Here is a 25658-nt window from a genome sequence, read left to right as displayed (position 1 = left end):
AAATCGTCTTTATTAATCAACTTATTTCCAACTAAACCAGAATCAACATTTACATTTAACTACTTAAAACCAACTTAAAAATAATATGTAACTTCCTGACTACTAAAAGCCAACTAATTACAAACTTAGCAAAAGAAGTATTTTCCTACCAACTGAATAACAACTTATAACCCCTTCAACTAGTAACTTGAAATATGCTGACAACTTGAGCTTACTTAATACCAAGTTAATATCAACTAATTATGTGTATACAAACTAAATACAAACTGAAATCAAACTTATTTTTTGGTAAGGGTAAGCTACCTTTTAAATTTCTTATTGATAGTAAAAACAAATTCCTCATTAAAAATTACTAGGATTTGTAACTATAAGTTGCTCTTGCCATCTAAAAAAAGGAAAGGTTGGTTGTAATGGGCCTACTATTAGTCAACACAAAAGTGACAATTAGCAATAGTGTGTCAATCGGCCGTATTTATCACTGAATGTTACGAGCGAAATACAAGTTGGGAGGGGAGAAGGAAAAGTATGCCTTGGGGAGGGAAGGAAGTTAAGACTAACAAATAACACGGAACTAAGTAGCACTGGTCAAAGTTAGTGTACTTTTTGATTTTTCATCGTTCTGTGGAGATGCTATCGCCATCTACCTACGATATAATACCATAAGACTATAAAAGATCGGGAAAGGCGTCCATAAATAGTCTTTTATGCAGTCGATCTCGAGTAGAGCATTCATTAAACCTTTAGCATATAAAAGTACAGGGATTGTCACACTTTTGGTCAATGTCAGATAAATAGGTATCTCCATCTGATTGGAACCAGAGGGATTCCTATGTGCAGGGCAATGCCTTGCAGAGGAGGAGACTTTCATGTCATTTGTGTGGTGTGTGATTTTATGCGGCTCAAAGGTTTGAGCATCTTGGTATGCACAGGTTGGAAATGAGAGATCTTTTCAACGGAGCAGATCTTGCGCTTCATTTCTGAGACTGGCCGAATTGCTAGGTTCGGCTTAACCCAACCACCCAACCCCTACTACTACTACTACTAGAACTTAATAATAATAACTAGTGCAATATTATATTAATTTTATGACCGGATAGAGGCAAAAAAAGTGCCTTTTCAATAGGGGCACTCTGACCTCAGGATACCGCACACAGTGGGATAGGGTAAAATTTTGGTACTTCTGTTAACCAAAAGTGTGAACATAAAATTTGCTACTTTCTTATAAAATAAGATTTCTGTGTCTATTTAATTTTTACCTGATAAAATACTTTCACAACAAGTGATTTTATTTCAAAACTGTTTTAGTAAGCAAAAGAAATATTGAGGACAAAATATTTATACCAAAGATATTCTTTTGTAAAATGCCTGCTGAAATTATTTTTCCAACTTACTTTCAAATTATACATTTATTCGCTAGGTTCTAGACCAATTTTCCCAATGTGAAAGATAGACAATATCAATGCAAACCCACGTATGTACGATAGCTTGGAAAAGTTCAAATTGGCAAGCCAAAATAAATTATTTAACAATTTAAAGACCCACATACTTGGCTACAGTTTAAAAAACATTGGCACCCATTTTACACTTCACACTGCACACCAAATAGTAATCTGTACAGCCTCTGAAGGGTGACGTCAAAAAACTATACACATGATACTTACTTTAAGTACTTTCATTTATTAGGATAATTTATATTTTGTATTTTTTTTCTTAAGTTTTTGTCTTTGACGCCTAGAAAGTTTAACTTTTTTTTCACTAATTGGCTGACTTGATCTTCTCTTATCACTAGGATTCTTTAATAATTTTAGTGAAGCACTATGTTTTAGAAACTTGTAGTTGAGGTTTTTTCGGAGTGGCGTTAATTTGTTGTGCCTAGATGGATCATCAGACTGGGTTCTTGTACGTTTGGAAGAACCATTCCGATACACAGTTTTTCTATATTTTTCATTCGCTAACTTTGCCAGATAAGACTTTTTACAGAAAAGTGAAGCAATGGTTTTGTCTTCTTTGTTTTGACCTAAAAAAAAACCAATACTTTTTTAACGTATTTTACAAACCTGTAGATTGCTCGTGGGTGTAGCCTATTTTCATTGCCATGGTTACGGATTTAAGTTGGTCATGAATTTAAAATAACCATGTCAGCTATGTAATTATTTGCTAAATGGGATCATGTGGCATTTTGCCTCATGATCAGTGACATAAAATAATATGTCATATTATATCTGTTTCAAGGCAGGGCTGTGCTACAATGTATGCATAAAACGTATTTCAATCTGGAAGAAAACCTTTGCTACTCATAGCAGTGAGGCATAAGAGAAACTTTAGCCACTTTGCATTGAGAATCGAAGTAAAAAAATTAAGGGTGTATTTAAAAATTACCTTTGTTTCCAAAAGCATTGACATAGTCTCCAGGATCAGAATAACTAAATACTTTAAGACTCGGAAGAAAAATATAGTTATCCATTGTTTTAGAAGAGCAACTCTAAAATAAAAATGGAAGCTTATTACAATTATGACCGGAAGTTTAATACTGCCCATGTATAAAAAAATTGTACAAACAAATATAATACATAATTTAAAATTTAGTGCACTAGTTAATTGCCAGCATATGGAAAAAGGACTTCCTTGATGCTGTATTGTACTGTTGAAATTATCTGTATAATATGAAAATATATGCTCAGACCCAGCCACCTGTTTAAGTCATTATAAGTCGTTAGATGACTTGGCCTAAGTTGGTACTGGCCCGCACAGCCCTTACCAAAATATAAGTTGGCTAAAAACCACTTACAACAACTTGTATTTCAACTTGGTTTTCAGTTTGTATTTGGGACAAATGCCTACTAAAAAATAACTTAAATCGTCTTTATTAATCAACTTATTTCCAACTAAACCAGAATCAACATTTACTTAAAAATAATATGAAACTTCCTGACTACTAAAAACCAACTAATTACAAACTTAGAAAAAGAAGTATTTTCCTACCAACGGAATAACAACTTATTAACCCTTCAACTAGTAAATTGAAATATGCTGACAACTTGAGCCTACTTAATACCAAGTTAATATCAACTAATAATGTGTATACAAACTAAATATAAACTGAAATCCAACTTATTTTTTGGTAAGGGAGTACTAATGAGGTCCAAATAGAACGAAACCGGTCTACCGTTGGAATATCTGGCTATTTTATTGAATTTAGTTTTTATGTAGTTTATTACTCTAAGATCTATTTGATCCGAGATTCGCGTCTTTTTGTTTGCTCGAAGACCTATTGGTAAGAGTTATTTGTAAGTTTTTAAATATCTTCAAATTTGTTTAGGGTTTAGCTATTTTATCCCTTTTAATTATGGTTTAATCTACTTATTTGCATATTTTATCATCCTTTGCACCGTCCATAGGTGGTTTTTTCTAACTTAGCCTTAGGTATTAGCCTAGCTGATTATATTATATTATTACTCCATTAGATTAACTAATGAAATAAAAATGAAAAAAGCTATTGCGAAAGATAGGGGTTTTCCTGTACACCAAATAAATAGAGGGTTCAACTGTATTTTAAATCGGGAAAAAATAAAAACAATACCAATCTCAAACAAATTATTATTTAACTCAATTTAGTTGTCCTTCCATTTTTTTTAATAAAACTTGCTAACTATTCAGCAACAAGAAAGTTAAACCAGTGTTCAAACCTACTAATAATATAAGACACATGTTTGGTTCACTAAAAGATGAAATAACTATGAAATTGGGTGTTCATATGGTAAAAACTAAATGGGTCAGTCTATTCGCAATTTTTATTAAAGATTCAATGAACATAAAACTGATATAAAAAATAAAAAGGCCAAAACGTCAGCTTTAGCCGAACATAGACAATCTAACACACATTCTTGTTTGACAAGAATTGCATATTTAGATAACGCTTTTAAAATAAATATAAGAGAATCACTTCATATCATATAAAATTGTAAACTTAATAGAGATAGAGTATTTTGGCTGACCTTTAGTAAAAATATATTGTAACATATCTCTCGTTTTAACCAGACCTGAAAAAGCGTCTGAACATAAGGCGAAACTAGTCATGTACTAGAATTAGTAATGATAATTTATTTTGGTTATTACGCAGGAATTTTTAATTAGAATTTTCATTTAAACCATACCAGAGTGATTGAGAAAAATCATTCATATGGCACCACACGCAGAGGTATTCCTTGGTTTAAATGAAACTTCTAACTAGAATTAGTAATGGTCATGTTTATAAAAATTGTTTTTACTTAAAATACTCCTTTTATCTTCAAAAAACTGCAATGAGCAAATTCAAGAATATCACAGTTTTACCTCAAAACCATAAATTACTCTATCAAAAACTAATGGCATTCGCAGGGATCACTGGTGGTAAAAACATTACCTGCAGAGATTCTCCAAAATTACTAGTTCTTACTGAAGAGAGGGAAAACGAAAATTATAAGTCCATATACTATGTTCACATTGATACTTGCATATTATAAGCTGGGTCATTTCATGTGAAATCTTGTCATGTTACTATGAAAAATTTTGATTCTGATACAATTTTCAGGACGTGATAAGCTATTCACGAAGAAAAACTATAGCTACGCCCCCTTTGGTTCACCATTGAAACCTATATAGGTAGCGGCTTAGGCAGACAATATTAGTTTTTCCTAAACATTATTTGTAAATTTGGCTTTATAAGTAATTATACTTGCATTTTAATACAATTTTTATTATGATAAGTTTAAGAAAAAACATTCCAATGACTTTCAAATTTATCTGTAGCAGACGCTAGATCATAAGGCCTATGCACTACCTCCGAGAAGCTAACAGCGTTACGCCACCTAGACTATATTGTGGAAATATTATAATTAGTCTTTGTCCTAAAGTGTATGATTATTCTATGGAACTAAACCTGAACTATTAACTTTACCATGAACTGGTAACCCTGCAAAGAACTGAACTGTTTTGTCATCTGCTACCGAGTAGAGATTCTCTCACTTAACCTTGTTACCTTCATGTGTTAACTTTTACATATTATTAACTTGCAAATAAATGAATGATTTAGACGTTTTATTATAGTCCTCCTCATTTCTGATCTTATTGTTAACATATATGAATATAAAAACGGCCGTAAACCTTTTTTGACAGCCCAATAAGAGATGCTGAATGATGTACCCCCAAAAAATATATAATTAAAACCTTTATTAACAAAAAAGCGGTAGTAGATAGGATTTTTCCAACACGCCATTTACTTAAGCAGCCCAATGAGTGGGATAACCAATGGGTACGAAATTGACAAATTTAAATAAGTATAAAAACTAGGAAGCTGTTTTTAAATCAATTTAATAAAGATATATGGGTCAGTCTTTTACCAGGAGAGCCATTCCACTTTGGAACGCTTTACCTGAAGAGCTTGTCTCCCTTAGGTCCATTTCTCGTTTTCAAATTCAGTTAAAGAAACATCAGGGTCTCTCATCTTAAACTTAGCTTTTATATACTTGTTTCCCCCTCTTTTTAATATTTATTACTATAGAAATTGTTGTTTTTTGTAAGCTCTTCAGTTACCTCCCTATTTTCCACTTTGGCTACTTCATTTAATATAATTATTAATTTATCAAAATTTTACTATAAATTCTAATATTATTTAATTTCTAAGCACTATTTTCAAATTACAGATTGACCATACCATCTCAGAGCTGTTAAGGCTATCTAGCCCTAGCTCGATCTTGAACAACAAGAAACAAAAAAAAAACAAAAAACTGGGTTATAATATTTTTGGGTGTAGCATAATTTCTGAACCCAATAATAAACATGCCCAGAAAACTTCATCAAAATTGATTTTTTAAACGTCATATCTTTTCAGAGCAACGTGGATTACATAGCATTATGAGACACGGCTACCATTTAGTGCCAAAGGGATGTAGGCTACAATAAAGTTTTTAATGTAGGGGTTGGGCAAAAGGCTGCAAAGTCATGTTTAACAATACTTTGAGCAATAAATGTAATCATTGGACATTATCAACTTTTCCTCTTTTCTTATTTACATAATGTTCATTACAAGGGGTAACATTTCCCTGTTAACTGTCTTTAAATTAATCTCTACTACCAGATCATTACTTTGACCAAAAGAGATTTTGAAATGAATGTGTAAAGTGCAAGTTAGAATTTAGGGGAGAAAGGCCGGGAGGCATACATTAGGAAGGCAATGAATTCAAAAGCAGAAATAGAATTGTATGGTATCAACATGGCCGTCGAATAATTAAAAGTCTAAAATTTACGCTTTAGATAATTGGAACTAAATGTAAAAATATAAATAGAAACTTACATTGCTTGTGTGCCCCTTTTTTCCACAATTGCAACAACTTTGATGTTTTGGATGTTTAGATGGATGAATCTCTCTATTTATTTCTATCCCAGTCTATAAATATAATTTTTTTTTTAAATACCAGGTATTTATACGTGGTAATTGAAATAAATATTAAAAATGTGTTACATGTTTTATAGAGCTTTTGGGCCTTAAAAGTTCCTTAAATAACATTAAGTAAGAAATCTCAGAAGATCATCAATCGATCAATTGGGTTCCCAGTTAATAATGAAGGATAAATAAAGAAAGATATTTAATTTTAACTTAATTATTAAACCTACATTTTAAAATAAAAAACTACAGGGTTAAACTCAGATTGACTAATTTAAAAAAAACTATCACGCCAGAATGAAAATATATCATCACAAACACATTTATTAAATTCAGATTAACAAGCCCTAAATGTAGTTGTACCTGCACCCACCAAATTTTGTTAAATAATTAGCCACCAACCATATTTACTCTTATTACAGTAACTTTTGCTGGCATGTCCATGCATAGTTTCACCCTTTACTAGTTTGTAATATTACACAATTCAGAAAGGCCCAAAACAGAGCTAGTATACATGGTTGGCTGGTTGCGCACTAAGATAATAAAAAGCACGGTGAAAAACTACTCACAGTTAAACAATATCTTCGCCACATATCAGGGCATTCCTGTAGTAAAATGAATCATTTAATAGTCTTATAACTAGATCTAGTTTCAAATATTACATTAGCACAAAAACCAATCAATAAAAATGTAAAATTGTATTCTACTCAAAAAACTAGATAGCAACAATTTCTTAATTACAGTTTGAAACTGGAACTAGCTAGGTGTACTCATGAAAAATAAGCATCTGTTAAATACCACTATGCAACAGAAACAACACTCAAAAAGTGTTATTGCTTACTACTAGTTTCCATGTCCTAAGTATGGGAGATTGTTAAAATTTGAGCTTTGGTTGTTGAAAACTTAACTCAAATAATAATTCTTTAATTTACTGGTTAGGAAAATAGTTTTAAATAATTCAAAGTAATTGTAGCATCTTAAGACAGTTGGAATTTATCAAAATCTTCTGAAGAAATGAATTTCTGTGAGCTTAGCATACTGGTACTATTTTCAAAGCTAAATTAGGGTTTAAAGACATTTGTGCGACATAATATTCACTTTTGATTGCATCTATTAATTCTCTCTTCCTTAGTGATAAACGCTTAAGAAGTAATAGTAAAAACCAAGTCCCACAATGAAGCCAAAATAATAGTTTCACATGAGCTGAAAAGTATGATTAGGACTGAATTTACATAAACAGAGCAGGCACAATGTCAATAATAGGCTCTGCTTTCGAGCTTTATGAAAATACGAAGAGTATTCAATTTTCTTGACCATATTTAACTCGTTTTAGTAGACAGCAATCACAGCATAAGCATTGTCTTATACAGTAACGCAAATCATTATACAGGAGGATCAAAGCAAGATAACACCTGGATATGAAATAGAGGGGGAATGAACTGAGTATTGGAACTTGCTAAATTAAATAAAAATAATAAACATTGTTGCATAGTTAAGATTAAAATAGTTAATTAAATATAATGAACACTACTAGTTTTGATGCCATTCAGCAAATATGATCAGGTGTGTAATGAGATTGAAAGTGTGGCACAAGAATTAAGATTTCCAAATGGTTTTTATGGTTCAAACGATTCACAAAGGTTAAGGGAGTTTAAAAGTAGCAGTACTTAATCTAGATATCATGATATCTGCCCGATAGTTGTATAAGCATGACTACGGTACCTCATTCTTGATGGATTCAACAGTTATAATACCAAGAGTGAGTTTGTTCTGATTTAACAACGAAGCTTATGATAGCTTTAAGCCCGAATGGTATCGTGTAGCGACTGAATTGCATCATAGTGGTGGAAGGAAAATAACACGATTTTATTTAATAACACAACAAATGTATGATTTTTGAAAAATCCAGCTAAAAACAAAAACCAGTCTTAGCTTGCAAAAAACCAGACCAGTCGATTTCCCAACCTGCATGGCTAGTGCTTTGATAAAGGATGGGTTATATATAAAGTACTTATATTCTATGTGCTTTTACACCTGTAATTTTATTTTAATTTAAACAGATTCTCATGTAAAACAGTCATTATGACTGATCGAGAATATCCTATCCAAAGTTAAAAGTAGACATATATAATATAAAACTTGATGTACATGCATGGTTTGAAAACTAAAACCCCACTGGGTTTTTGGGACCCACCAACCTTAAAAAACCCACTTTAAAATCTCTGATTATAAATGAAAAAGTAATTTGTTTAACATGCAATGACTAGGGCTGTGCGAGTACTCGATCATCATCGAGTACCCGACATATTTTTCTGTCAGGTATGATAGTCAAAATGACAAGCACTAAAGAAAAGGCTTCACGTATTATCACGAGTGTAGTCTGTAGTGTATTTCCTATAGTTTTGTTTTACTTATGTCATGACCCTAAAAAGGGAAGAGTCGTCTGCTAGAGATTGCCTCGTTATGTTTTTTTTAATACCAAAACAAGAAGTTTATTGTAACACATTGTTCTACAAAAGGATGCCTCGTTGTCATTGATTTTCTGCCATGATACATCAGACATTAAGCCTAAACAGGCACTGACGATAATTCCCAACAGAGTACCCAATCTCGTAACTCGATTAAAAAAAAAATACAATACTCGTCGATTATCCAGTATCGAAAATTTATATATTCGGGTACTCGAATACTCTAATAAGCCACCTTGCTGAATTAGTCAGGTTATTATTTTCCCCAACAGGTTCGAGTACTCGACTATTCGACGTGTATTTTACAAAATTGTGTTTTCACCGTAATAATTTCAACGTGCTCCTGCGAAATTACAGATGTTGCAATAGGTGAGGGCACAACTACGGCTGAGGGTCGTGGCTCAGTATGGCTAGAAGTCCGAATCCAAGATGAGGTTAATTATATTAACTTACTGGATGTCATATACACCCCTGGAATGCGAAAGAACCTTTTATCCGGAACTCGCATGGATAAGCAAGGATGGAGAGATATCTTTGAAAACTCTAAACTCACTGGTTATTTTCCATGGGGGCGGATGGCTTTTGAAGCCAAGTTACAAAATAATGTTTATGTACTGGATGCCAACATATTAGTGACTGGGCCCCCCGATGAAGAAGCGTATAGCGTGGCCAGTTCTATTTCTGAGATAGAGATGTGGCATCTCAGATTAGGCCACATAAATGATATGGATCTGAAATATATGATCAACCATAGAATGTTAGAGGGACTTGGTTCGGTGAACGGGACTTTACAGACTTGCGTGCCATGCAAGATAGGGAAGAGCACACAGCAACCATATAAACCATTGGACACTATTAGAAGCAGTGAAATATTGCAATTGGTTCACTCGGATGTATGGGGTCCATCATCCATTGGTTCATTAAGTGGCGCTAAATACTATCTCTCGTTTGTTGATGATTGTAGTCGTTTTACTAAGGTCTATATTATGAAAAAGAAAAGTGATGTTCTTATTTATTTCCAAGAATATAAAGCGCACGTAGAAAAACAGACTGGCAAGAAGTTGAAGACGATTCGAACCGACAATGGAATGGAATTCTGTGCCGATCGCATGACTCAATATTGTAGGCAAGAAGGTATCATTCACAGAAAGGGTGAATAGGACACTCATGGATATGGTGAGGACCTACCTACAAGATGCGAAACTGCCTAGTACATTATGGGCTGAGTTGGTCACTACCGCTGCGTATATTAAAAACCGATTGAAACATAGTAAATTAAAAGACTCCACACCATTGGAGAGATGGTATAATAGTAAGCCTAGCGCTCGACACTTAAAGCGCATCGGGTGTATGTCATTGTTCATGTACCAAAACAGAAACGGAAAAATAAGTTGGAACCCAGAGCCATACAAGGTATCCTAGTAGGTTACGCTTTAAAGACCAAGGGATATAGAATTTGGTTTCCCAAAGACAATATCGTTAGTGAAACAAAACACGTCTCTTTTGATGAAAGTCAGCTTGGGAGCCTATCCCTTCTCTCCACAAACAACGAAGTATATCACTGGCCGATCACTTCGAATGACGAAATAGTGGTGGATGTGGAAGAGAAATCAGAAGAACCTCCACAGGAAACAACTGCTTCAAAAGAGGTACACCAAGAGGAAGAAGTCACAAAAGAAACATCACAGACTATCACACAGAGAGTCTTACCTGAGGGATGGAGTCACGAGGTTGTGACAAGGAAATCTGGTGCAACGGCTGGGGGAGTAGATATATATTATCGTAACCCAGAAGGAAAAAGGTTACGCTCCAAGCCTGAAGTTAAAACATATCTTGACAATAAACAATTATCACATATTAATTTATTTCATTTTTCGAAGAAGAACCTCGAGTCTATGTTATCCACTGCAACAGTATTGCCAAAGGTAACAGAACCTTTAGCTGCTCTTTATTCAGATGTTACACATATCCCGAAGCAATGAATACACCTGAAAAAGAACAATGGCAAGCCGCTATGGATGATGAAATTGAAACACTACAGAAGAGAGAAGTAATGGAAAATGTAGTGAAGCCAAATAACAATAAAATCGTGGGATGCCGTTGGGTTTTTGCCCTCAAAAGAGACAGTGAAGACCGAATCATCCGATATCGAGCACGACTTGTTGCCCAAGGCTTTAACCAGAAAGAAGGCATTGATTTTGACGAATCATTCTCCCCAGTTGTTAACTTCACCTTAATCAGGTTCTTCATTGCGGTTTGTCATTAATCATGGATGGGTTCATACACACCTTGATGTTAAAAACGCTTACCTATATGGTACATTGGACAGAAGCGTGTTTATGAAGCACATACCTGGGTATGAAACCCATGATACAGACGTCTATTATTTAAAGCTTAAAAAGGCATTATATGGCTTACCGAAAAGCGGGAGACAATGGTTTGAAGAATTAGATAGGACATTTGCAACTCTTGGTTTTGATAACGTCCTCGGAACGAATTGTGTATACTTCATCCCTGGTAAAGCCATTATAATGGTTTATGTTGATGACATTGCGATGCTAGCCAAGAATAACGAAATACTTGAAGAGATAATAACAAAGTTATCTAGGCAGTATGAAATTAAATGCCTAGGACCCATAAAACAACTGTTAGGTGTTGACTTTGAAACGCAAATAGACGGCAGCATGAAATTACGACAAACAAAATACATTAAGAAAATTGCAGAACGGTTTAATATACAAGCAGATGTGCCAGTCAGTCTTCCTATGAGCCCGAGCATTATTCTTACGAAAAAAGACTGCCGAAATATTGCGGGTGAAGTAAATATCAAGGAATATCAAGCCTTAATTGGATGTCTCTTGTATTTATCACAAAAAACAAGACCAGATATAATGTTTACTGTGACCGCTTTGGCACAGTTCAATAACAACCCAGGTATCATATGTTGCTTATTGCTATAAATGACTGGCTCAGGCTTAATTAAACATAATAATAATAATGACACAAGCTCTCGTGTTTGCTTTCAACATTCATACAAAAGTTTTTAATCATTCACTTGCACATATACATTCATTTTGAGCTAAGGACAAGCAGACGCCCTAGCAGACGACACTTTCGTCTCCAAGGGGCTAGACATATGTGGAGCAGACTAAGGATACTACATCATACACTGGAACAGGTTACGACAACTAGCAAGATATGTGCTATCTACTGCTGATTATGGACTTGACTATCAGCCACACCATCACAATATCATTATGTTCACCGATAGTGATTGGAGCTCGGACATCGACACCAGACGGTCAACAAGCGGATATGTGCTTTTCTTGGGATCATGTTCTGTATCCTGGCGATCTTTAAAGCAGAAGTCAGTATCGCTTTCTACAATGGAGGCAGAATATGTCGCCTTGTCGGAGGCAACGAAAGAAATCATGTGGTTGATGCAGATTTTAAAGGGAATGAACAGTTTTGACATTGAATTCGAACAACCTACTATATATTGTGACAATCAAGCAGCCATTATGTTTAGTCAGAACAATATAGAAAATCATAAGTCAAAACATATTGACATTAAATTTCATTTCGTTAGGGAGAAATTAAGTGAAGGTCTATTTAGTTTAAAATATGTATCATCTAAAAGTAATTGTGCTGACATCTTTACGAAACTCCTTCATAAGACCAATTTTGACAATTGTGTTAGATTACTCAATTTACGACAATAATGTAACTCTGTATTCCTAATTGTTATACGAATCTGTGTTTATTAATACTTAAACTAAAACTCTTAATTTAATTAATCATGCCAAATTAGGGGGGGGTGTTGAAAGCTAACTTTGACATAATGACATAATGAACTATTTATAGTGTAGTCAATAGCTTTTGACCCATGTAGAGGTACAAGTATAGTCTATGGTGTATGTATACAGAGTAGGCCTAATTAGGTAGTCTTTGTAAATAGTCAGAAAAAGTTGGCAACACTGAAGTAGACATAGTGGGTCAGTAGTCCTCTAGCTTTGGCAGTGATAACTTTATACTTTTGTAATGGATTAATCAATACTAATTATGCTAAATTAAATCAATGATATTTTAATTGGTATGTTAATTTATCCTACGAACCACTATTAACAATAATACTATATTTCTTTTCGTCTCCTTGAATTCTGATGACGCTTTGGCGGTTACAGCGCTTAAGTTACTTAGGTATCAATTTAGTAGTTTAAATGTTTAATAATAGAGTTAATCAGTCAACTTATCTATGAATTGGTAAGTTTTAAATTCGATATCAAGTATCAAGTTTAATACAGTTATGAATAATCAAGAATACCATTATTAATAATTAAAGAAAATTACCCGAAAAAAACTCGAACGAGTACTCGAACATTTTTCTTAACTACTAGACTACTCAAATTAAGAAATTTTTGGCTTAATCGATTACTTGATTACCAGACTCGACAAAAATTCTACCCGACTCGATACTCGACGAAAAAGTTTTCAGATACTCAGTACCCAACTCGATTGCCTAAAACCACTAATCGCACAGCCCTAGGAATGACCACTTTAATATATGTTCGACTGAATTTTAAAGATAATGTGATACAAACTTTAAAACTTAGTATTTCTACCAGCAGTCCTTTGGTTCAACTTTGCAGTATCTGTATATTTTTACACATCGTTGTAAGGACCAAGAACTTGTGGCGCCACCCTTAGTAGACGTAGATAATAAATAGGTCTAGAGGTAAAGGTCAGTAGACCAGATAAAAGAATGGGTAATATATAGTAGACCCTTACTATTGTTCATCACTCCACACCTAGCCTCCATAGGAGCTAGGCAGCCTTGTAATTTATGTGGTTTTATAATAAAATGTAGCTAGTAACAATATATCTTCATAATAATTCTAAGTTAACTTCTAAGTCTGTCTGCCATATTCAACCGCTGGTCTCATCATGGACTCCTAACATTGGTAGCATCAGAGACGAATTCAGTAATGAAGCAAGGTTCATTATATATGGTGGCCCATCGGGGGATTGGATGTACAGGGCAGAGACGGCTTTAAATTTAGTCCAGAGTCAACAGTGTGGCTGCTGTGTAGTACTTCTAAACTTCAACCTACTCAATTGTCCTGTAAGTGCACTGCGACCGTGTGGCAATTGTTTTTCAAGGATCTGTTGCTTTGGAGGTTGTGCTCTCTGCCTGCCTGCTGTGTGTCTGTCTTCAGTCAAGGATCCTGTCTCAGAGTGATTCTTCAAGGTCCGAACAAGTGTCATCAGCGCCTAAGTGCGTATAGAGACGTCGAGAATTCCCTCGAGGGTCACATAAGAGGCATCTTGAGACCATTGTACCGACGCACGACGAAAGATCAAAACCTCTGTAAGACAGACCAATCTCCAAACAAATCTCACAAAGATGTACCAGGTTGCGTCATGGACATAGAGTGCGAAGAAGCTGACGAAGAAGACTTTGATGCGTTGTGAAATTGTATTGTGACTATCTCTACATATTTTGTATATATATATTTTATTTTCTTATTTTTGTAAAACTTTTCTAGCTAAATTTATTTTTAAAGGGGAGGGAGATGTAAGGACCAAGGGTTCCTTCTAATAAATTACAGCCACTAGATGGCGCCACCCTTAGTAGACGTAGATAATAAATAGGTTTAGAGGTAAAGGTCAGTAGACCAGATAAAAGAATGGGTATATATAGTAGACCCTTCCTATTGTTCATCACTCCACACCTAGCCTCCATAGGAGCTAGGCAGCCTTGTAATTTATGTGGTTTTTTAATGCCCAAGCTATAATAAATAATAAAAGGCTTTTATTGGATAATTCTTTCCGACAAGTCTGATTTACACTTAATAAAAATAAAATTTAATATAGTAATTAAATAAAGCCCTCTTATCACAAAGTTTAATCTGGTATAGTTTGGACAAATTTAGTAACTAGCTCATCCCAAAATTGTTTGTAAGATTCAATTTGATTGATCCCTGATTGTAAGCATAGGCGTGCACACGATAGGGCTAGGGTGGGCCATGGCCTGACCTGAAACCTGAAAGGGCGCAAAAAATCCTGGAAAAAAGGGCGCAAGAATTAACATTGTAAGTGCCCAAAATTTCTAAATCCACCAAAATATGATTCTAAACTAGAACAAGAGAAAATCGATAAAAAAATATAAGATTGTTAAATACAAGTAAAAAAGTATAGTTATCGGTAACATGCTAAAAAAAAATTGTTATTTGGTGATATTCTAGATAAACTACAGATTTCTATCTCCCAGGCGTTATAGACACGTATTTTGTATTTTAATAAACTATTTGTGAAAATGGCGACTGACAGACACTGTCGTGAAATTAGTCATTTCGAGCTAGGATACGTTTTTTCAGACTCTGTAGCCATGGTCACACGACTGCGAAAGCGATTCGATAGTACATTTTAAACTAGCTGCTAAAAACGGTTTAACTGTTTCAATGTTAGTTTACAAAATGTAGTTCACACGATCCCTAAATAACAACTTGTATTCGTTAGTACAACGTCGCAACTTTATATTTGCTACAGCAAAATACATGACGACGGCATATTAAGCATGGACTGTAGTCAGGGATGCCATAAGAATGAGGCAGGGGCATTTCCCCCGGCATTTTTGGGAGCCAATTAGAAAGGTCTTGTTTAATTTCATGTATCCATTGTCTTAGCTTGTATGCTATTATTTATTTCATTCTTAAGTAGTTCGGCAATATCCATTTATACTATGCAGCTTCACGACTACTTTCGCTAGCCAGGTAGTAGCTCGTCTCGCAATTTTGCATCCTTCTCTAGATTATCCTTAGACGAACCCTCTTCGCATTGCTTCGCGAAAAACCATGTAGAAATAAATATGTTAAGGCGACTGTCAGTTCTATCGTCTTACCAAAAAATAAGTTGGATTTCAGTTTGTATTTAGTTTGTATACACATAATTAGTTGATATTAACTTGGTATTAATGTAATTCTAGGTATCGGGATCTCAGTACCAAATTCAACGGAATTAGCCTCTGGAATAATCTCAGAACTGATATCAAAGAAACTAGGACGTTAACTTCTTTCAAAAAGCTCATAACGCAACACTTAACCAAACTCGGCCTATGACTTTCTACACTTATTATTTGACATGATGTATCTTCTGTATCTCTAAGTATTTTAATTTAATTATTTTATGTGTGGACCCTCTTGTAAATAAGTCTTTCGACTTAATAGGCTATCCCTTATAAAGCATTTATTTATTTATTTATTTATTTATTTATTAAGTAAGCTCAAGTTGTCAGCATATTTCAAGTTACTAGTTGAAGGGGTTATAAGTTGTTATTCAGTTGGTAGGAAAATACTTCTTTTGCTAAGTTTGTAATTAGTTGGTTTTTAGTAGTCAGGAAGTTACATATTATTTTTAAGTTGGTTTTAAGTAGTTAAATCTAAATGTTGATTCTGGTTTAGTTGGAAATAAGATGATTAATAAAGACGATTTAAGTTATTTTTAGTAGGCATTTGTCCCTAATACAAACTGAAAACGAAGTTGAAATACAAGTTGTCTTAAGTGGTTTTTAGCCAACTTTTTTTGTTAAGGGTCATTGCCACCTGTATTATGAAAAGGCCCCTGTTATTAGAGATGACCATGAATCTATCCGAATCTTCGAAAAAAATGACTTTCGTGGAGAGCGTGGAGCCATCTATTAATGTGAACGGAAGCTAAAATTCAAAATAGCGAAACAATAAAGTCGTCATAGAGCCATTATAGAGTATTATATTTAGGCAACTTTTACTCTACTTAATAGACTTTAACCTAAATTATAGATCCCATATAAATATACTATAATTGAAGTTATTGAAAAGTTTACAAACGAGCCAATCAACGCAAAGTATACTTTTATATCGCGCCTTTTGGGTCAAAATGTAGCTTCAGCATCTGGTTTTGATTTCGACGCTAGCGACATCTGTTGAAAAAAAGAGCTACTTCACCTAGAGCCGACACTTGCTTTAAATCGAAAACGTAAAAAGGCTACTGGTAGAAAGCTAGTAATAAATCAAACACGAGAACTAGATACCTGGATTAAAAAGATAAAATAAAAAGATTGACGGATTTTTTAACATCGTAAAAATGTGATATTATGGGATTACGAAAATCAAATTTTAAAAATTAGAACACGTTTTCGTTAAAACAACACACGGCAATGTAATTTTAATATTGGTTTTTAGTCTAGTTTAAAATAAAAAGTACTATTTCTTCGTCACATACTCTACTATGCTCTAAAGAATACCAATTTCTAGCTACATCTATTGAGAAAGAAAGGAACTACACAGGAGCGCCGTGGTATTTAATAAGTTTCACAAAAAAGGATGGAGGGCGCAAGAGCTTAAAAAGGCGTAAAAATTAGCTGGTCTTAGGGTTCGGGTTTTTGCACAATGGACCTCTGGTCGACGTGCGCGAACGGGCATTTGCAAAGCCCTTCACCCCTTCATCAATAATATAATAATAATAATAATAATAATCTATAATTACTCCCAGATATTTAAAGGAGGAAACTTTTTATTTCTCCATTATTATACATAAATAAAGGGTGTTAACTAAAAAACGATACAAGGACAATAACTCCAAAAGTATTTTGGCTAGAAATTTGAAACTTTCAGGAACCATAGAACGTGCAGTGGGTCACGACGGAAATTACGATGACCATTTAAAATTTATAAGAGATACATGGGTTCTCGAGATAAACTTTCAATGACCTTAAAATGTGAAGGGGAACACTTTTCTCATGGAAACCAACTTTGTATCTCAATTCCCTTACCAAAAAATAAGTTGGCTAAAAACCACTTACGACAACTTGTATTTCAACTTGGTTTTCAGTTTGTATTTGGGACAAATGCCTACTAAAAATAACTTAAATCGTCTTTATTAATCAACTTATTTCCAACTAAACCAGAATCAACATTTACTTAAAAATAATATGAAACTTCCTGACTACTAAAAACCAACTAATTACAAACTTAGAAAAAGAAGTATTTTCCTACCAACGGAATAACAACTTATTAACCCTTCAACTAGTAACTTGAAATATGCTGACAACTTGAGCTTACTTAATACCAAGTTAATATCAACTAATTATGTGTATACAAACTAAATACAAACTGAAATCCAACTTATTTTTTGGTAAGGGATTGCTTCTAAAGATAAATTTTAAATGACCTTGAAGACAAAGGTCATGAACATTTCCATTGCCAAGTGACCCCCTGCACATTCTATAGGTCCTGAAAGTTTAAAATTTCTAGCTAAAACACATCGAGTTATTGGCCCGGTATCTTTTTTTAGGTAACAACGTACCTGTATATTATAAATTTATTTTGTTATTATAATATAGGAACATACCCAGAGGTAAATTTTATCTCTAAGATATGACTTGTTGCCCCTTAAGTGGCAGAAATTGCAAACCATATCTCAGCCAATTAAATTAAATTACCACAGAAAAACACAACCACCTAAAAAAGTATTACAAGATAAATATACCTCTCTAAGGTGTCCTGGTGTTTTGCATATAGAGCAGAGAAATTTAAGATCATCTGAGCCCCACAAACAAAATTTTGCAGTATGTCCAACTCTTTGACACTGAGGACAAATAGGATTAGGGCAACAATCTCCATTGTGTCCCTCATTTCCACAGAGATAGCAGCTGTCGAATCTCTGAAAAAAAGTGTACATTGAAAAGATATGATTGGGGGGCCTTTCAGATTTACATTACACAGACCACATTGCTGAAGTGGAGGAAAATCAAAATAATATGAATGTTCTTTTACTTCAGAAACCAAAATATGAACAGGGAACAAGACAGTCAATCCACGTAAAATCACCGAATCTTCTGGCTGTTCACCATGATCATCAGACCATTGCTCTCTTATGCTGCAGTGGTCTGGTGGCCAAGAGTCCGAACTAAGACTGTGCAGAGCGATCTGCGCACCCTACAAAGGCTGGCTTGTGTCAGCATCACAGGAGCTATGAGAACAGCCCCAAGTGCTTCTCTAGAAATTCTCCTGAACATTCTTCCTCTTCATATTTTCATAGAGGAAGCTGCTGCTATGGGAACCTATAGGCTCAACCAGAATGGTTGGTGGAAGGCGAATACTTGGGAAAATAGCCACACCAAGATCTTTCGGGAAATTTCAAGTCAGATACCTGTCTACCTAATGGGTTCTGATATGATGACTACGAAGCTACATTTTAGTAAGTCTTTCAATACTTATTTTCCAAGCCGTACAGAGTGGGCCAATCATAGTACCCTAGGGGCCAGAGGAGAAATCGTCTGGTTTACCGATGGGTCTAAGACCCGCTCTGGCTCTGGTTCGGGGATGTATTGTCTTACTAGCAATCTCGGCTTCTCTGAAAGCCTTGGTGTCTATGCTAGTGTTTTACAGGCTGAAATTGCCGCTATCTGCTTCTGTATTGACTTTTGTCTTAATAAGAAGCTTCATGACAAGGTTATCCAAATTTATTCGGATAGTCAAGCAGCCCTCAAGGCTCTCAACCAGTTTCAGGTCTCTTCTAAACTGGTTTACAGCTGTTTGAACCTCCTCTCGGAGCTAGGCACCAACAATAAAGTTCAGCTCTATTGGGTTCCTGGCCCATCGGGGGTACTATGGTAATGAGAGGGCTGATGTCTTAGCCAAGAAGGGGGCAGAGGCTGGGTTCTTTGGTCCTGAACCTGTCGTTCCTATCCCCTCTAGCATAGTTCGCAGCCTTATCTCTAACTCCATGACTGACCGTCAACTCAAGCTTTGGCTTGACATGGATGGCCAAAGGCAGGCTAAAGAGTTTATCTCGGGTCCCTCTAGGCAGAGAGCTAAGGAGCTGCTCTAGCTTTCCAAATCTAATATCAGGTTGGTCATTGGCCTACTAACCGGTCATTGCCTCCTTAACAGACATCTTTATCTGATTGGAATCAGTGATGATCCAATCTGTAGGGCGTGTCAGGCTGAGGAGGAAACCGCCTCTTATGTGCTTTTGTAGGTGTGATTACTACGCGGCCCAAAGATTCGAGCATCTTGGTATGCATCAGCTGGAAACTTCTGATTTCTATAATATGCCAGCCAAAAGGATTCTCCGTTTTGTGTCGGACATTGGGCTTTTTAAGTCTAAGGTTTGGGTTTGCACAATGGACCTCTGGTCGACGTGCACGAACGGGCATGTACTTAGACCTTCACCCCTTCATTAATAATAATAATATAATAAATCTTAATTTTGGGAATTTTAGGAAATTTCTAGGTGTTTGGTCTTTTTTAGCCGCAAACGATTATTTAATTTCTTAATTTAATTTAAAATTTTAACTTTTTTTGAGCCTTTTCACGATTTTTGTAATTATTTTCGTCATGTGTTTGCCGACACTTTCAGTTTCGGTAGCACACACCACGTGTTGTTCACTCCGAAGCACGAGAGCGTAGTGAACGTGCGGCGCCAATACGTATATTAACAAGAAAAACTGTTCTTTAGCAATTTTTTAAAACAGTATGGTGTCTTAGAACACACGACAAAAAGAATTTCAACCAAAAATCTAGGAACTTGCAAAAATTGCCAAAACTTTACAGTTAAATTAAAACATTAAATCTTCATTTGCGGACCTAAAAAATACCATCGTAATCTCCGTGTCAAACTATCGTATCGTAATAATTATAAAACAAGATGAGGTTGCTTTAGTTTACTTTTGCCGAAATATAAAAGGAAAAATCTATTTCAGATTGAAAGTCCTAAGCACTGTCTAACGTTGTTGTGGCAAGATTTAATTCACAATGTTAAGTGTTAAATTTAAAAAGCAGTTTTAACACCAAATAATTATTTTTACAAAGGTACTCATACATTAAATCCTCATAACTTCAGTGTTCACATAACTTAAATTCAATTTCTTCAATGATTTGAAAAAGATAATGTTCTCAGAGATTAATTCCTAATTAATTTAGGAGCAATAAGGAAACTACCCCTTACCAAAAAATAAGTTGGATTTCAGTTTATATTTAGTTTGTATACACATTATTAGTTGATATTAACTTGGTATTAAGTAGGCTCAAGTTGTCAGCATATTTCAAGTTACTAGTTGAAGGGTTAATAAGTTGTTATTCAGTTGGTAGGAAAATACTTCTTTTTCTAAGTTTGTAATTAGTTGGTTTTTAGTAGTCAGGAAGTTTCATATTATTTTAAAGTTGGTTTTAATTAGTCAGGAAGTTACATATAATTTTTAAGTTGCTTTTAAGTAGTTAAATGTAAATGTTGATTCTGGTTTAGTTGGAAATAAGTTGATTAATAAAGACGATTTAAGTTATTTTTTAGTAGGCATTTGTCCCAAATACAAACTGAAAACCAAGTTGAAATACAAGTTGTTGTAAGTGGTTTTTAGCCAACTTATATTTTGGTAAGGGACTAGAACTAGAAATTTGCAAGATCCTGGATACTGTAAAGAAAATAAATTAATTCGTAATGAATATCATATCAAACGTCCATTAAAGAGCAGTTCCAAATGTACAAATTTAAAGAAATATCCAAAACTAAATAATATAACAAGTGTTGATCTTGATAGTGTTCGTACGGGGTCAAAACAAAGTTGGGGTCGGGGTTGGAAAATTCTTTCTATTTATTATGAATAGAAAAACTATAAAAATATCCAAATTTTACTGGTTTCCCTTACCAAAAAATAAGTTGGATTTCAGTTTGTATTTAGTTTGTTAACACATTATTAGTTTATATTGAGTTGGTATTAAGTAGGCTCAAGTTGTCAGCATATTTCAAGTTACTATTAAACGGGTAATAAGATGTTATTCAGTTAGTAGGAAAATCCTGCGTTTGCTAAGTTTATAATTAGTTGGTTTTTAGTAGTCAGGAAATTACATAATATTTTAAGTTGGTTTTTAGATGTTTCCCTAGTAGGATTTAAGTTGCTTTTAAGTAGTTAAGTGTAAATGTTGATTCTGGTTTAGTTGGAAATAAGTTGAATAATAAAGAGGATTTAAGTTATTATTAAGTAGGCATTTGTCCCAAATACAAACTGAAAACCAAGTTGAAAAACAAGTTGTCCTAAGTGGTTTTTAGCCAACTTATTTTTTGGTAAGGGTTATCTTGTGTAAGCCAGCCTCTGAGCCTAGGGACTCTTAGTAATAGTAACAATAGATAAGATAGGTAGATATTAAAATAGAGGTCTATAGCCCCTAACCAAAAAATAAGTTGGCTAAAAAGCACTTACAACAACTTGTATTTCATTTAAAAGTAATAAAATTTTCACAACAACGGATACTTCATGGTACCATGAATTTTATTACTTTTAAATTATATATTAACCATGGTAAAAACTTAACCAATATGATTAACTTGTATTTCAACTTGGTTCTCAGTTTGAATTTGGGACAAATGCCAACTAAAAATAACTTAAAACGTCTTTATTAATCAACTTATTTCCAACTAAACCAGAATCAAAATTTACATTTAGCTACTTTAAAGCAACTTAAAAATAATATGTAACTTCCTGGCTACTTAAAAGCAACTTAAAAATAATATGTATTTTCCTGACTACTAAAAACCAACTAATTACAAACTTAGCAAAAGAAGTATTTTTCTACCAACTGAATAACAACTTATTACCCCTTCAACTAGTAACTTGAAATATTCTGACAACTTGAGCCTACTTAATACCAAGTTAATATCAACTAATAATGTGTATACAAACTAAATACAAACTGAAATCCAACTTATTTTTTGGTAAGGGTAGCTTAGGCATTGTAATTGTTAAAGTAAGTTGTTTCATAAATTCACAAGTTATTTACAACTTCACACACCTTAAATGAGACTGAGAGAGCCCGAGACAATGGCAATTATGAAACTAAAACTTAAAAAAGCGACTCATGTCGGAGTCAAGCGTCAAGCGAGAACTACGTAAAAAGGGAGAGAAGGAACCTACCAATTTTATATTTTTAGGATTTTAGCGTGGTGCGTCAGCGCGAAAATTTAAAATTACCCTATGAAAACAAAACCCCCAAAAATGGAAAACCCAGACTTAGGGCCCGTTCCAGAGACGAAAAACTCTCGTAAAGTTACGAAAAAGGGGGCGTGTCTAGTAGAAATACGAAACTTTTCAAAAACGCGTTCCAGAGACGTTTTAATGAGACAAAAATTCTAGTATCTTCTACAAGAGCTCAGGAGCTTTCATAGAGCTCTCGTAAATGCATTGGGAAGCGAAAATAATCATTTTTTAGAAAATGGCGGTGGAGTTTCTTCAAGCTAACGAGATAAATCAAGGTGTAAACAACATCGAAACAGACATCCCGCTGAAAATAATGTATCGGGAGTGTCCCAATACTATGAATTAATAAAAAAAAAGATTTTTGGCACTACCAATGAAACATTTACGTGAAACCGCGTTTATTGTACTACAAATGGGAATGGCCGAGGCCCGAATTGCAGGGTGCTCCTTTATTATGTCTATGGGTGCTCCATAGATTCTGCTACGCAGGTAAGAATTCCTTTACCACAATTTTTATTTAATAATAAAACGATACGAAGAAAGAACTATCTTTTCGTTTTAGTTTATTTAAAATGTCACTTTTGGAGTAATTTTTTTAATAAAATTATCTTATTGCAGATCCTCATAATCATGTGCTGTATTTGTTTTGGAAAGACGGCGAATTATTATCAAGTTGAGTGTTTGTTGAATCGTTCACAGTGTAAACTTCAACAGCCAAATAATTTTTTGTATTTTTTTACATATGCTCCACTTAAAATAAAAATTATTTTAATTCCTCAAAAAGAAGTATTTATTTATAATTGTAGCTATCATTTAAAGAGAAAGGGGACACATCACCCTTTTGACCTGATACCCAATGATAAAAAACTCCCAAATATACTTAATGCAATGTTTATTGAAGCCCAAACTGCTTTTATGGATAAAAAATTACAGGAAGGTGATAACCACCTTTGTAAAATATCCAAATGAAATTCAAATCTACCGCCAAACTGATATTAAGAGATAAACCAGATGGAGACAGCTCCGTTAAAGAAATCACCAAAACTTTGGTCAGCTGACAATAATAAATAAATAAGTTTCATTGTTGTGGGAAGTTTTACATCTAAAAGCTAGAGAAAAGGTAATCAGTAATATTCATTAAGTTTATTTTAAAGGAGTAGACATACTACTGGTAAATGTAATTATGTTTCAGGGTTATTAATTATTCGTTTATGAAGGCGAGATCACTGAAATTAAATTTTCAATTTCCTTTTCAGTCCGAACAAGACAGTTGTGTATGGCCACCAGAATTTTATTGGTATTGTCCAAATGACTCAAAAAGGAGAGAGAAAATTGAACATGTTGAGCTACCATTTCGTTTAGAATCATTTTCTAAAGCCCATTCAATCGTTCTTGATTATTTACTACCGACAGGGTAACGTTATCTAACGTTTCGGCATTGCTACTAGCAATAGGTTCGGAGGACACAGGTAATGTATGATGTTTCTTATGGCTTCTTTTATCACCTTCAACACATATACCAAATTATTACTTATATGTAAATTATCTGTTTTTCAGGGAATGTAGGAAAAGAGCAACGTTAACAATACCACTTTTGAAATTTTCTCGTACTGTTGGCCTAGGCGGATCTAGAAGTGGTCTTTCAGCCCTTACATCTATTTAAAAATGTAACTGAGCTATATCTGCTAGTAAGTAATATACCTGAACTGATTTTTTCTAAATATACCCATTTCATTGGCAATATTTTGCTTTGTCAATCTTTGTTTTTTTTTTCCATTGCGTTGTTATCAATATGGGAAGCTCAATTAAATTTAAATTAAATATTGATAACCTTTACTTTCTAGAAATATTTTGCCGTCTCTTTGAAGCCAAATGAAAGGGAGCACTACCATCCACGCTCGGTGGAGTACTCGTAGGAGTAATGTGAAAACACCCCGCACTTGGCATACCAATAAAAACACCACTTGTTCTGGCTAGTGGTGGACTTTTCTGATCCTTATGATATCTTGGCCTTTCACTATTTTCTTTGACCTAACACATTCTAGCCCAGCCACAATTTCTTCCCTTTCCTTCAACCTTGGTTTAACTTCTTTGCATTTTGCACTCCCTCTTTGCTTGCCCCATTTTTAAAACAATTTCGTGTAAAACTTATGAATAATAAATGTAAATGATATATAAAAACAAATGTAAATAACAACAAAATTTGAAAATATGTAAATAAAGTTATATATATAATAATAATAATATATATAGTAAAATAACTGAAAGTCGAAAGTGGAAAATTGCCGCTGTTTACAAGAAATAAATAACAAGTCAAAGCTAAGGCTTAACTGAGCGCTTGAAGCAGCAACCCGCTTCCCACCGATATTTTCCGGCGTTTCTATTGGCTATGGCAGGGGGCGGAGCTTATTAAAAAAAAAGGCCAAAGATACGAAAGCGGGAGTTTACGAATTCTTGAAAAGTTGTTTAAGATACGAGAGTTCGGTTCTCGTAGATTTGCTCTCGTAACTTTTTAACTTACGAGAGTTTTGAAAATGTCTCTGGAACGGGCCCTAAGTTTGCAAATGTCAGAGTCGGGGTCCGGGTCGGGGTCCCCGTACAAACACTAGCTCTTGAAGCGAAATTTTTCCAGAGTACTCAAACATCACATTGCGATGCTCGCCTTTCCCAAAGTGGAATTTCACAAGATAAGTAGTGTCATTGAGCTTTGAAAAATAACTACGAAAATATAAATATAATAATAATTTTACTTGGCAGG

At 34.2% G+C, this 25658-nt stretch overlaps 1 protein-coding gene across 4 annotated transcripts in view; it reads right to left on the bottom strand.

Annotated features, from left to right (window-relative positions):
• Window positions 1-1415: 1415 nt before the first annotated feature.
• LOC149940537 (uncharacterized) overlaps window positions 1416-25658 on the bottom strand; it is a 34484-nt gene continuing 10241 nt past the window's right edge. For all 4 annotated transcript variants that reach the window (XM_090177546.1, XM_090177548.1, XM_090177547.1 and 1 more), the window contains exons 4-8: window positions 18415-18588; window positions 6991-7026; window positions 6332-6424; window positions 2380-2482; window positions 1416-2017 (exon numbers count right to left, since the gene is read on the bottom strand). In XM_090177546.1, coding sequence (XP_090033672.1) covers window positions 1680-2017; window positions 2380-2482; window positions 6332-6424; window positions 6991-7026; window positions 18415-18588 — 744 coding nt within the window. In that variant the 3' untranslated portion in view covers window positions 1416-1679. The remainder of the gene's footprint in view (window positions 2018-2379; window positions 2483-6331; window positions 6425-6990; window positions 7027-18414; window positions 18589-25658) is intronic.

The sequence above is a fragment of the Leiobunum rupestre genome, chromosome 6 (assembly GCF_980474605.1).
Source record: "Leiobunum rupestre chromosome 6, qqLeiRupe1.1.hap1, whole genome shotgun sequence".
Lineage (NCBI taxonomy): Eukaryota > Metazoa > Arthropoda > Arachnida > Opiliones > Sclerosomatidae > Leiobunum > Leiobunum rupestre.
This window is presented reverse-complemented; position numbering and strand designations above follow the sequence as displayed.